Source organism: Macaca mulatta, chromosome 1 (assembly GCF_049350105.2).
Source record: "Macaca mulatta isolate MMU2019108-1 chromosome 1, T2T-MMU8v2.0, whole genome shotgun sequence".
Lineage (NCBI taxonomy): Eukaryota > Metazoa > Chordata > Mammalia > Primates > Cercopithecidae > Macaca > Macaca mulatta.
In genome coordinates, this window is record NC_133406.1 from 234,638,935 (window position 1) to 234,652,137 (window position 13,203).

The 13,203-nt window shown below is 58.2% G+C and overlaps 1 protein-coding gene across 2 annotated transcripts in view; it reads left to right on the forward strand.

The window, feature by feature from the left end:
* CHD5 (chromodomain helicase DNA binding protein 5) overlaps positions 1-13,203 on the forward strand; it is a 156,682-nt gene that overhangs the window by 97,901 nt on the left and 45,578 nt on the right. For both annotated transcript variants that reach the window (XM_077976284.1, XM_015140724.3), the window contains 8 exons: positions 1,967-2,085; positions 3,365-3,603; positions 6,035-6,159; positions 7,415-7,538; positions 9,497-9,663; positions 9,835-10,056; positions 12,018-12,224; positions 12,436-12,647. In XM_077976284.1, coding sequence (XP_077832410.1) covers positions 1,967-2,085; positions 3,365-3,603; positions 6,035-6,159; positions 7,415-7,538; positions 9,497-9,663; positions 9,835-10,056; positions 12,018-12,224; positions 12,436-12,647 — 1,415 coding nt within the window. The remainder of the gene's footprint in view (positions 1-1,966; positions 2,086-3,364; positions 3,604-6,034; positions 6,160-7,414; positions 7,539-9,496; positions 9,664-9,834; positions 10,057-12,017; positions 12,225-12,435; positions 12,648-13,203) is intronic.

A 13,203-nucleotide genomic window follows, 5' to 3' on the forward strand; every position in this document is an offset into this window, starting at 1 on the left:
CGCTCACCTGCTGCTCTGCTGTCCTGGGTGGGGGCCAAGGGGTCCGTGTGCCATCAGGAACAGCCGTGTGTGTCCATGGGGGCAGGTCAGCCACAGAGGGGGCCCCGTCTGGGGACTTCTCTGAGGTGTCACAGAACAAGAGGCAAGAATGGGCTCTGGAGGCCTCCCGCAACCTGGACAGGCAGACTGGTTCTCAGTGCTGGGAGATGCTCAGGGCAGCCTTCTTTTGCAGGAGCAGAAGCCCAGCTCTGGGGCCTAGGCAGTAGAGGGATGTGTGGAATCAGGGCCCTGAGAACTGAGAGGCAAGGGGCATCGGGGTTGTGGGACCCATTGGTGTTATCAGAGGCTGTTTCTTTGCATCATTCACCCTGCCTCTGCTGTGTCAGTGTTGGGCTTAGGCCAGACACGCTCGTGGCTGAGCACTCTTGTGGCTGAGAATGAGGGCAGCAGCTGCTCGGGGCTTCTTGGTCCCCTCCAGCAGGAGGGAGAGCAGGCCTCCAGTATCCAGGTGTGCAAGCAGGAGACCAGCATTCCCCTGATTGGACTGGCTTAAGACATGACTGGCCTGACCAGACTTTGGCCTAGGAGTGGTGTGTACTGATTGGCTTAATGTATCAGGTTGGGTAGGGGCAGCTCAGGGCTGCCTGGAAGAAGTGGGATGTTGGGGAAGGAGGAAGGCAGGTGGGTTGGGTGCTAATAGTTACTAACACATTTTGACACACCCTGTTCCAAGCACCTGCACTAACTCATTCTGTTCTGCAAGGCAGTGTACCATTATCTTCATTTTACAGATGGGGAAACTGAGGCAGGAAAGTTCAGTAACTTGTCCACCTCTCACCACTGGTGTGTGGTAGAGCCAGGATCAGAAGCAGCCCATGCCCACAGCCAGCACCTCCGTTTCTGAGCCCTGCCAGCCCGGGCTGCCTGTTGATCTGGTCACCTGACCCCGGGCTAGCTCTCTTGTGAACACACTGTGCCCCTGGGATGTTGCCCCACCCCAGGCCTCAGCAGTAGTTGGACCCTCTCAGGGCTCTGTCCCCAGCTGGCCCATTGTCCCATGCCCCTGCCTCAGCAGTGTCCTGTCCTTTACAGGGGCTGACGTGGCTATACCTGGCACCCTGGGGAGGCCTCATGTCTTTTTTTTTTTTTGAGACAGAATCTCGCTCTACCACCCAGGCTGGAGTGCAGTGGCGCCATCTCAGCTGACTGCAACCTCCGCCTCCTGAGTTCAAGTGATTCTCCTGCCTCAGGCTCCTGAATAGCTGGGATTACACCAACACACCCAGATAATTTTTGTATTTCAGTAGAGAAGGGGTTTCAGCATGTTGGCCAGGCTGATCTCGAACTCCTGACCTCAAATGATCTGTCTGCCTTGGCCTCCTAAAGTGTTGAGATTACGGGTGTGAGCCATCACCCCTGGCCTGGAGGCGTCGTGTCTTTCTAAAGTGACTTAGGAAGCCCTGTAGCCCTACATCCTTATCAGGGACGTCTTCCTGTCTTAGGGCACCGTGCTCTCCTGCTGTCCAAATCCCCAGAATGCAGTCCCCCAGAGGGCGAGTTCTGTTGTCATGCCCTGGCGTCCTGAGGCCGGTTGGGCAGCCGTATCTCAGGATGGAGGCCTGGTCTCAGGCGTCCAGTCTCTTTTCCCACACCTGGCTGATTTCCCTTTCTGGAGGTTCTGGGCACACACATGGCCTCTCCCCAAACCCTGACATCGAACACTTTGCCTGCACTCCCACGGGCTGGCATCTGAGACACGGCACAGATTGGGAGCTGCGGGGCTGCGGGGCTGCGGGGCTGCAGGGCTTGAGTGTTTCCCAGGGTGGGTGAGAATGGTCCAGTTACGTTGCAGACATGACCCCACCTCTCTCCCCTGTGCCGAAGCCTCCTAGGCAGGGACCCTGGGGATGGGGGTACAGGTTAGAAGGCCCCTCAACAACTCTACCTCTGGCCTGGGTCTCTGTAGGAGCCCAAGTCCTCGGGGCAGCTCATGGCTGAGTGGGGCCTGGATGACGTGGACTACCTGTTCTCGGAGGAGGACTACCACACGCTGACCAACTACAAGGCCTTCAGCCAGTTCCTCAGGTGGGCCGGGCACCAGGGCTGTTCTCAAGGTCGGCGCATCCTCTGGTGGTACCAAGTCGGGAGGGAGGTGGAGGAATGAAGCCCAGGTGTCTGTGGTAGGGGTGGGCTCTGTCAGGCCGACTCAGCAACCTGAGGGAGCTGGAGGGAGGGGGCAGGACCCCTTCATGTTCACAGACCTCCAGGCCTTCCCTTGTGGGCCCTGCCCCTGGGCCCTCGAGTCTTTTCCCATTGGGGAAGGTGGTTCCAGTCTTTCCTGGGGGGTCGTTCACCACCATGGCCTCTCAGCTCTGGTAGAGGTGGGACAGAGACCCAGAGGCCAACTGTAGCCCCTCTGTGGCCCCCCAAGTCTTGCAGGGCCTGAAAACCCGATGAGAAAATAACCAACTGTGTGGACAGGAAGCGGGGGTGTTTTGGGGGCGGGCTGTGGGTGTGGACAGGCAGCGGGGGTGTTTTGGGGGTGGGCTGTGGGTGTGGACAGGCAGCGGGGGTGTTTTGGGGGCAGACGGTGTGGACAGGCAGCAGGGGTGTTTTGGGGGGTGGGCTGTGGGTGTGGACAGGCAGCGGGGGTGTTTTGGGGGCGGGCTGTGGGTGTGGACAGGCAGCGGGGGTGTTTTGGGGGCAGGCTGTGGGTGTGGGTGTGGACAGGAAGTGGGGGTGTTTTGGGGGCGGGCTGTGGGTGTGGACAGGAAGCGGGGGTGTTTTGAGGGCAGGCTGTGGGTGTGGACAGGAAGCGGGGGTGTTTTGAGGGCGGGCTGTGGGTGTGGACAGGAAGCGGGGGTGTTTTGAGGGCGGGCTGTGGGTGTGGACAGGAAGCGGGGGTGTTTTGGGGGCGGGCTGTGGGTGTGGACAGGAAGCGGGGGTGTTTTGAGGGCGGGCTGTGGGTGTGGACAGGAAGCGGGGGTGTTTTGAGGGCGGGCTGTGGGTGTGGACAGGAAGCGGGGGTGTTTTGGGGGCGGGCTGTGGGTGTGGACAGGAAGCGGGGGTGTTTTGGGGGCGGGCTGTGGGTGTGGACAGGAAGCGGGGGTGTTTTGGGGGCGGGCTGTGGGTGTGGACAGGAAGCGGAGGTGTTTTGGGGGTGGGCTGTAGGTGTGGACAGGAAGCGGGGGTGTTTTGGGGGCGGGCTGTGGTCAGCGGGTTTCCCGCATAGTTTCTCTAATCAGGAACCTGGGGTTGCTGCCATAGATTGCATGCGTGGCAGAGGGGTGGGCCCTGCCGGGGCTAGGGTGGGCCTCTCATCTCACCTGGCCCTGCCCTCCCTCTCCTGCCTCTCCCCCAACAGGCCACTCATTGCCAAGAAGAACCCGAAGATTCCCATGTCCAAAATGATGACCGTCCTGGGTGCCAAGTGGCGAGAGTTCAGCGCCAACAACCCCTTCAAGGGCAGCTCGGCGGCAGCAGCGGCGGCGGCAGTGGCTGCGGCTGTAGAGACAGTCACCATCTCCCCTCCGCTAGCCGTCAGCCCCCCGCAGGTGCCCCAGCCTGTGCTTATCCGCAAAGCCAAGACCAAGGAGGGCAAAGGTAAGGCTGGGGGTGAGTGGGCACCTAGTCCCGCTGGGAAGAGATCTCCCTCAGACCCTACAGGAGAAGCCACAGGGCAGACGCGGGCAGGGGGGGGCAACTGGCGTGCTCCTTATCGATGGCCCTATGCCTGTGTGACCTTGGATTGCTCGGTCCTTTCTCAGCAGTGAGGCAGCATCCCTCGCCTCTTTTGTGCCTGACTACCTTTTGGGGCTGGTGGAGAAGCAGAGGTGATGATGTGGGCTGAGGTTTGAGAGGTTTGAGCCTGGCCAGCCAGGAGGTGCCCCTGACGTGGGCCTGGAGGGAGGGCAAGAACAGAGGTACGCAGAGTGGAGCCACTCCAGCCCCGGTTTCTGGGAGTTGGCAGGCTCTTGGGTTTCAGCCTGTGCTGTTCCTGGGGAGGAGGAGGAGGCCCCAGTTGAGCCCGTCTCTCCCTCTTGTCTGCACACCCACTGTGTGCAGGGTTGTTCCAGGCCCTTGGCCAGCGTGGAGCATGGAGGCCCTGCCTCTCCAGCTTTAGGATCCGGGAAGCAGGCAGGAGTTGGAGGGACTGGGCATGGCCAGGTCTGGCTTCCCAGGAAGGCTGTTCTGGGACAGGCCTGGAAGGAGGTCGAGATCCAAATTCTGCCTCAGTGGCTGGGTGTCTGGGTGGGGAGGATGGGGGCAGCAGAGGCCCCCTGTGACTTGAAGGCCTTGGGGAGGGAGGTTTCTGGGTGGGGGTTTCTGGCCTCTTGGAGGTTGGGGACATTGATCTCCGCAGGGCTGTCAGTTACCTGCATCTCAGCTTTCCTGGGTGCCCTGATTTTTTTTTTTTTTTTTTGACAGACTCTCACTCTGTCCTCCAGGCCGGAGTACAGTGGCTCGATCTCTGCTCACTGCAACCTCCGCCTTCTGGGTTCAAGCAATTTTCCTGCCTCAGCCTCCTGAGTAGCTAGGATTACAGGAGTGAGTGCACCACCACACCTGGCTAATTTTTTGTATTTTTAGTAGAGACGGGGTTTCGCCGTGTTGGCCAGGCTGGTCTCGGAACTCCTGACCTCAGGTGATCCGCCCACCTCAGCCTCCCAGAGTGCTGGGCTTGCAGGCATGAGCCACCGTGTCTAGCTGATTTGGGTTTTGATGGAAGGGGCTGAGGGGGCTCTGGGGACCCCTTCTTTCAGCCCCAAGGAGCTTTAGTTTCTGGGGTGCTGTGTCTGACACCACCGTGCCAAGTCTCTGAAGGGAGCCTGGCGGGCGAAGTGACAAGGGTCAGAGTCTGTTCCCTGTCCTGCTCTGTCTGGGCCATCAGGATCTCGGGAGGGGCTCCCGGCCCGCCCCTGTAGGCCCAGGCTGCCTTGTTTTCTCGTTTCCTCTCGGGCTCCAGCTGCTGAGCTATTGATTCCATGAGCTGCCTATTCAGAGCTTGGAAAATTGAAAGAGATTTTCCATGGCGCCATGGAGGGTACAGCTGGGCTCCTAGCTCCATGTCCCTGTATGTGGTGTGGCCAGAGGAGGGCCTGGGGAGAGGCTGCCTCTGTGGGGTGTGCATCCCTGCCTCCAGGCCCCCCTTCCTTCCCGGGTCATTACTCCCCGGGTAGCTAATTGCCCTGTGGCCAGCTCCATAAAAACAGCCTCAACCCTGCTGGCCTTTGCTGGGGTTGGCTGGCAGAGGTGGGGCGGTCTTGGGTGGGACCAACATTACCTGGCTAGCAGGTGGGAAAAGGCCTTTTGGCCCCAGGACATCGTTTGGGGGCTCAGGCATGGACCACAGGTGCGTGGCTGTGCCTTCAGTGGCCCTGCTGGCTGTGGGGGATGGCTGGTGCCTCCTTTCGGTGGTTGAGGACAGTATAGGGGCTCCTCCCAAGAGAGCCACATTTCTGTGGGTCATGGACAAGGGGCAGCAGGGTGGTCAGAGCAGCCTCCGGTCAGAGCCGTCGTCTGGTTTTGCCTCATTTGCTGTGTGATTTTTTTTTTTTTTTTTTTTTTTTTGAGACGGAGTCTCGCTGTGTCGCCCAGGGTGGAGTGCAGTGGCCGGATCTCAGCTCACTGCAAGCTCTGCCTCCCGGGTTTTTACGCCATTCTCCTGCCTCAGCCTCCCGAGTAGCCGGGACTACAGGCGCCCACCACCTCGCCCGGCTAGTTTTTTGTATTTTTTAGTAGAGACGGGGTTTCACCATGTTAGCCAGGATGGTCTCGAACTCCTGACCTCGTGATCTGCCCATCTCGGCCTCCCAAAGTGCTGGGATTACAGGCTTGAGCCACTGCGCCCGGCCTTGCTGTGTGATTTTAAGCAAGGGTTTCACCTCTCCAAGCTTCAGGTGTCTCGTCTGAAAAGGGGTGATGGTAGAAATGACCCTTTCCTTATTGTGTAACCGAGAGCTCAGTGAGATGATGGCAGGAAGCAGGCCATCAGTGGTGGCAGTGGTTGGCTATCATTACCGCTGTGTTTCAGGGCCTGGAGTGAGGAAGAAGATCAAAGGCTCCAAAGATGGGAAGAAAAAGGGCAAAGGGAAAAAGATGGCCGGGCTCAAGTTCCGCTTTGGAGGGATCAGCAACAAGAGGAAGAAAGGCTCCTCGGTAAGTATGTGCGTGTGTGCACTTGTGTGTGCGTTTGCAGCGTATGTGTCTGCATGTGAGCACGCAGGGGCCAGGCGAGGGCCTTCAGTTCATTACAGACTAGCTGGGGCAGGTTGCACCCCTCCCCTACTCTCCTTCCAGTCTACGTGCAGATGTGCTGGACCTCAGTTTCTCCATTTGTGTGATGAGGGGTTTAGACTGAATCCTTCCAAGGACCCTTCTGACTTGGACTCTGGGCAGGGAGTACTCCCCTGGCTCACCCTCCTGAGCTGGGAGCTCAGTCATGGCTCCTGCTGTCTACAACTGTAGCTCCATTTGGGCAGCAGCTGGAGGAATCTGTCCTGGTGGGCCCTGGCCGCCCAGCGCCCAGGTCTGCTCTCGGGGGAGTAGTTGGATGGGGCTGGACCCTAGAGAAGTGGCATGTGGGCAGGATCAGACTGGCTGGAGTCCCAGTTACCTCCTCCTGTCCTCAGGGCCAGCTCTGGGCCCAGGCTCAGACGCTAAGCCCAGGTCTTACTCAACCTTGGGGCCCCCCTTTCTCTGTGAGTGTGAGGGGCATTCACCCTCGTCACCCCCATAGGTAGCTGCCTCCCTCACCTCACCCCCACCCTGCAGTGGGGTGGAGTTGGAAGCTGTTTCCCTGCCCTTTGGCAGAAGCCAGTGTCAGGTCTGGAGGGGAGCATGGAGAGAAGGTATGGCCCACCCTGGAGCTGATGGTCTAGTTCAGCTTAGCAGATATTTGTTGAGCACCTACTGTGTGCCAGGCCCTCTGCTCAGCCATGGCGGGCCATAGTCCTGTAGCACTTGTCACCTGGCAGGCATGTTCGCTGGTGGAGAGTCCGTGATATACCAGTCAGATGGGACAGGCCAGACCTGGCACACAGGCAGTCACAACAGGTCCAGTAAAGGAGAGATCTGGGAAGAGTCCTTGGAGGAGTTGTCCCTAGGGCTGCCCCTTGAAGGATGTTTAGGAGTTTGGCAGGATGGAGGGCAGGGCCTGGGAAGCTGTTCAGAGGTGGAAATTGTGGGAAGTGTCTGAGGCTGGAGAGCAGGGCTCTGGGTGGGTGGTGGGACATCGGGCTGGACAGGTAGGCTGTAATGTGAGGTTTTCAGCTGTGTGGGGGGCTGATGCGAATCGCAGAGAGTGCTGTGTCTCCAGAGCCTCTTCTGTGCTTTGTCCCACCCCACACTGCCCAGGCCAGCGAAGCCTTCTGGGTGAGGCCCTGGGATCACAGGACCTTGTCTTCCCCTGTAGAGTGAAGAAGATGAGAGGGAGGAGTCGGACTTCGACAGCGCCAGCATCCACAGTGCCTCCGTGCGCTCCGAGTGCTCTGCAGCCCTGGGCAAGAAGAGCAAGAGGAGGCGCAAGAAGAAGAGGAGTATGACTCCCCTTCTGGAGAGTTCTTGGCCTGCTGGGTGGATGTAGGGGGGCACTAGTAGGACTCCCCATGTGGAGGGTTCTCGGCCTGCGGGGTGGATGTGTGGGGCATGGAACCTCCCCGCGGGAAGCAGGGGAAGGGCATCCTCATGTCTTGGCCAGGTGGGGCCCCTGTGTTTCACACACGGCCCTGGTCTCTACTGTCTGGGGAGGGGCATCCTGTCCCAGTGAGGAAAGAACATGGAACCTATGGTGGGAGCCTCCCCAGGGCATTTGCATTAGACCGAAGAGGGAAGTGCTTCATCTCATCGCCATCCTCTATTCAGTCACCCCCCACCCACTTAACACCCATCTGTCCCCTCACCTCCCTTCCCATCCCTCCCTCTCCCTCTTTCCCTCAGTTCTTTCTTTTTATCCATCCATCCCTCATCCATCCAGCCATTCATCCATCATCCATCATCCATCCGTCAGTTATCCATCCACCATCCATCCATCCATCTATTCATTCATTCTTTTGTCCATCCATCCACCCATCCATCATCCCATCACCCATCCATCCACTTGCCCATCCATCCATCCATCCATCCATCCATCCATCCATCCATCCATTCGTCCGTCCTTTTGTCCATCCATCCAGCCATCCATCCGTCTGTTCATCCATCCATCCCATCCATCCATCCATCCATCCATCCATTTGTCCATCCATCCATCATCCATCCATTTGTCCATTCATCTATCATCCATCCATCCATCATCCATCCATCCATTTGTCCATCCATTATCCATTCATTTGTTCATCTATTATCCATTCATTTGTTCACCCACCATCCATCCATCCATCTACCCATCTATCCATCCATCATTCATTTGTCTACCCATCCATCCATTTGTTCATTCATCCATCCATCCATTCTTTTGCCCACCCATCCATTTGTCCATCCATCCATCCATTTGTCCATCATCCATCCATTCATGCATCCATCATCCTTCTATTTGTCCATCCATTATCCATCCATTTGTCCATCCATGCATCCATCTGTCCATCCATTTGTCCATCCATCCATCATCCATCCATTTGTCCATGCATTCATCCATCTATTTGTTTATCCATACATCCATGCATTCTTTTGTCCATTCATCCGTCTATACATCCATCCACTTATCCATCCATCCATCCATCCATCCATCCATTTGTCCATCCGTCATTCATCTGTTTGCCCATCCATCCACTCATTTGCCCATCCATCCATTCATCTGTCCATCCATTTGTCCATCCATCCATCCATTATCCGTCCGCCTATCCATTTGTCCATCCATCCATCATCTATCCATTTGTCCATCCATTATCCATCCATTTGTTCATCCATCCATCCATCCATACATCTGTCCGTTCATCATCCATCCATTTGTCCATTCATCATCCATCCATTTGTCTATTCATCATTCATCATCCATCCATCCATTTGTCCATTCATCATCCATCTCTCCATCCGTCTATCCATTTGTCCATCCATCCATCTGTTCATCTATGAGTCCATCCATCCATCCATCCATTTGTCCATTCATCATCCATTGCTCCATCCATCCATTTGTTCATCTATCAGTCCATCCATCCATCCATCCATCCATCCATCCATCCATCTTGTTCATCCATCGTCCATCCATCCATTTGTCCATCCATTCATCCATCCATCCATTTGTCCATTCATCCATCTATCCATTCATCTTTCTACCCATCCACCCACTCTCTTACCCTTCCTTCCTTCCTTCTTTCCTTTTATCCATCTTCTATCTCCTTACCCTTTTACAACCTCAACCGTCAGTCCACTCATCCACCCACCTATCCACCCACCATCTATTATGCATCTACTCTGTGGCTGTCTGGCCTGGGGCGGTGCAGTTGGTTGTGTTCTGGGAGTGCGGATGAGGCCTTCCATGACTGCCTCTCCCCTACCTTAGTTGATGATGGTGACGGCTATGAGACAGACCACCAGGATTACTGTGAGGTGTGCCAGCAAGGTGGGGAGATCATCCTGTGCGACACCTGCCCGAGGGCCTACCATCTCGTGTGCCTGGACCCAGAGCTGGAGAAGGCTCCCGAGGGCAAGTGGAGCTGCCCCCATTGTGTAAGCCTTGGCAGAGCCCCGGGCTGGGAGCGGGGCCACGCCTGGCTCCCCCACCCCTGTGCCCTCATTTGGGGGCAGAATGCGGGGAAATGCTGTGGGGGAGGGAGGGAGTCAGGCCCTGGTGGAGCGGGGACCCCGCCCAGGGTGCCTCCACCTGGCCTCCTCCCCCAGGAGAAGGAGGGGATCCAGTGGGAGCCAAAGGACGACGACGACGAAGAGGAGGAGGGCGGCTGCGAGGAGGAGGAGGATGATCACATGGAGTTCTGCCGCGTGTGCAAGGACGGGGGCGAGCTGCTCTGCTGCGATGCCTGCCCCTCCTCCTACCACCTGCATTGCCTCAACCCGCCACTGCCCGAGATCCCAAACGGTGAATGGCTCTGCCCGCGCTGTACTGTGAGTGTTCCGCCCGCCCCGCGCCGGACGCCCCGCCCCACCCCAGGAACAGGCCCCGCCCCCAGGGGAAGGCCTGCCCTCCTCAAAAGGCCCCGCCCCTGCCGGCTCCGGACCCGCCTCGGTAGCTGATCCCGCAAAGCTCCGCCCGCGCCGCTCGAGGCCACGCCCACTCTAGCTTCCCCAAATCCCGCTCCGTGTCTGACACCCCTAGAGACGGGAGGCATGAGTGTTAGGGAAAGGCAGGCAGGTCTGTGGTGATCATGCCAATACCACGACCACTGTTCAGTGACCACGTGCTCTGCAAGGGCTCCACGTCCATCATAGTATCCTTTAACATTACTGAGTATTCTGGCACCACGTATTTTGTTATTTCCTTTTCAGATGAGAAAACTGAGGCTCAGGGAAGCAGAATGACCTGCCTAAGGCCACACAAGGGCCAAACTGTCCCTCAGATTCAGGTCCCTGGAGCCACCCCAGACCTGGCTCCTGTTCCGAGGCTGGGGATAGGGAGAGGGTAGGAGGGTCCTAGGGCCAGAGCATCAGTTTCTGCAGGAAGAGAGGCACCCCCATCCCTCATCCCCCAATCACAGTAGACATGAGAAGGCCCCTTGCTCTGAGCTGTCTGCCCTGCGCCCCGCGGTGCCAGATCCCCCACCCCTCAGGTCCTGGGCTGTGCTGCCTTTAGCCCTGGGCCGTCCCGTGTGCATGTGGGCTTGTGCTGTGTGTGTGTGTGTGTGTGTGCGTGCATCCGCGCGCATACTTGTCTGTGTCTGTGTCGGGGTCAGGGAAGGACCCTTTTGAGGGGTGCAGCCTCCTGTGCTTTCCTAGGATTCATGGAAGGCCCTGGGGATGGGAGGGAGGCAGGAGTGGAGTTCCTCTCAGCTTCTTCCCTGAGAAGTTGGGATGCGGTGGGAGGGTCCCCTCTTCCACTCCCCCCAGAGCCAGCGGAGGAGCCTTTCCTACCTCCCGTGTCCTCCTCCTCCTCTGCCTCTTGGCCTTTGCTGTCACCAAGGCCAAAAGAAGGCTGGCTATGTGGTATACCTTGCACCTCTAGAATGCCTTCAGGTGTGATGTGGCACCACAAACCTGGTAGGTGGAGGAAGGGGTGGGCCATTTTACAGATGGGAAAGCAGGCTCAGTAGGCTTGGACAAGTTTCCGAGGACAGGTAGTAGCAGAGCTGGGACCTGCTGTCCCCAACCGAGCTGTCTCCCTGAATCAGTCACCCCTGACCCTGTCCAGCCAGGCTCAGCACCGCCTCCTTGGAGGGCCAAGGCTGCTCCCACCCATCTCAGGGCCCAGGTGGTGGGGTTTGTGGCGGTTGCATTTCTCGCCTTTGCCAGCCAGCAGCTCATTGTCACCGTAGCATCGGTCAGGGCCCGTGCAGTGTGTCTGTGGGCTGCCAGAAATGGGGCCTCATTGTCCCAGCCTAGATGCACAGTGCTTGGGTGCAGCCCTGCCCCAGGTGAGGGATGGCGGATTGGAGGCTGCCATGTCCCTGAGCTCCAGCATGGGGCTCATGCTCCCTGGGTGCTTGGGGGTCACACAATGATGTGACCTCTTTTCAGGGTACAATGGGAAGACCTAAGGTAGGGGAAGTCCAGAACTTCATATTCTGCTCCCTGCTCTGCTGTCCCTTGCCGAGTGGGCCTCAGTTTCCCCCTCTGTCGTGTGCATATGGCAGTCTTACCTACCCTGGCTCAGATATTCTGGGTGCCGATGAGTTTACCACTGAGTGAAAGGGCCACGTGGTCTCCCAGACCCCCATTGCCCGTCTCCTGTGTGCATGACCCATGCGGCTCCTGAGGACGGGGTGGATGTCATGGCGTCACGGTGGTGCTGTTCTGACTTGGGGACAGTGGCACTGATGGGAGGGAGCCTGCGTGGCAGCCTGCTGTCATGGGAGCCTCAGGGTGGGGCCCTGCAGCTGAGCCCCACCTTGGGGACCCTTCTCTGTCCACAGTGTCCCCCACTGAAGGGCAAAGTCCAGAGGATTCTACACTGGAGGTGGACGGAGCCCCCTGCCCCCTTCATGGTGGGGCTGCCTGGGCCTGACGTGGAGCCCAGCCTCCCTCCACCCAAGCCCCTGGAGGGCATCCCTGAGAGAGAGTTCTTTGTCAAGTGGGCAGGGCTGTCCTACTGGCACTGCTCCTGGGTGAAGGAGCTACAGGTGAGTGCCCAGCAGGGTGGCTGTGCCAAGGCTCAGGACCTGGTGAGCCCTGGACCCTCCCGGGCTGGCGGGAAGGGGCTGAAGCGCCTCTGACTGAGGGGTGCTGTTGGGAGTTGGGGTGGTGCTGGCCTGGGGCTAGGGGAGCTGGGTAGGGAGACGCAGAGGGCCATGGCTCATCCCCCTTCTGTGGCTCGTGCCCGTCTGTGAGCAGCTGGAGCTGTACCACACGGTGATGTATCGCAACTACCAAAGAAAGAATGACATGGATGAGCCGCCCCCCTTTGACTACGGCTCTGGGGATGAGGATGGCAAGAGCGAGAAGAGGAAGAACAAGGACCCCCTCTATGCCAAGATGGAGGAGCGCTTCTACCGCTATGGCATCAAGCCAGAGTGGATGATGATTCACCGAATCCTGAACCATAGGTGTGTGCCTGCAGCTGGCTACCCTCCCTGCCCATCACTGGGGCTGGGCCGCATCAGCTACTTTGCTCTGTAAAATGGTGCAGGGCAGGGCACCAGGGCCCTTGCCTTGGGGCTGCTGTGCAGGACCACATGTGGGCACAGCAGGGGCATAAGGAAGGGGCCTAGGGCTCCCAGTGCTGGAGATCTGCCTGATCTGCTGGAGGGGCCGTCCCATGCATGCCTGCACACTCATGCACACGTGTTCACACCCTTGGGGGTTCGGGACCCTCGTGCTGGGTTAGTGCTTGATACCAGCAGGAGGGGTCTGAGGATGCGGGAGGCCCGAGGTGTGGGGGTATGTCCGCATTTCCCCCACGTTTGTAATAGTAGCTGGCTGTACTGAGCACCGCCTACCCTGGGAGAGAGGTGTCTTTCTTTTACCTCTGTTTTACTGATGTGAGAATAGGCACAGCAAGGTTAAGTCACTTGCCAGAATCACACAGCCACGGAGTGGAGCTGGGATTTGAACCCCATGCTTTCTGACTGCAGGACCTACTTTCTTAGCCACTGTTGCACC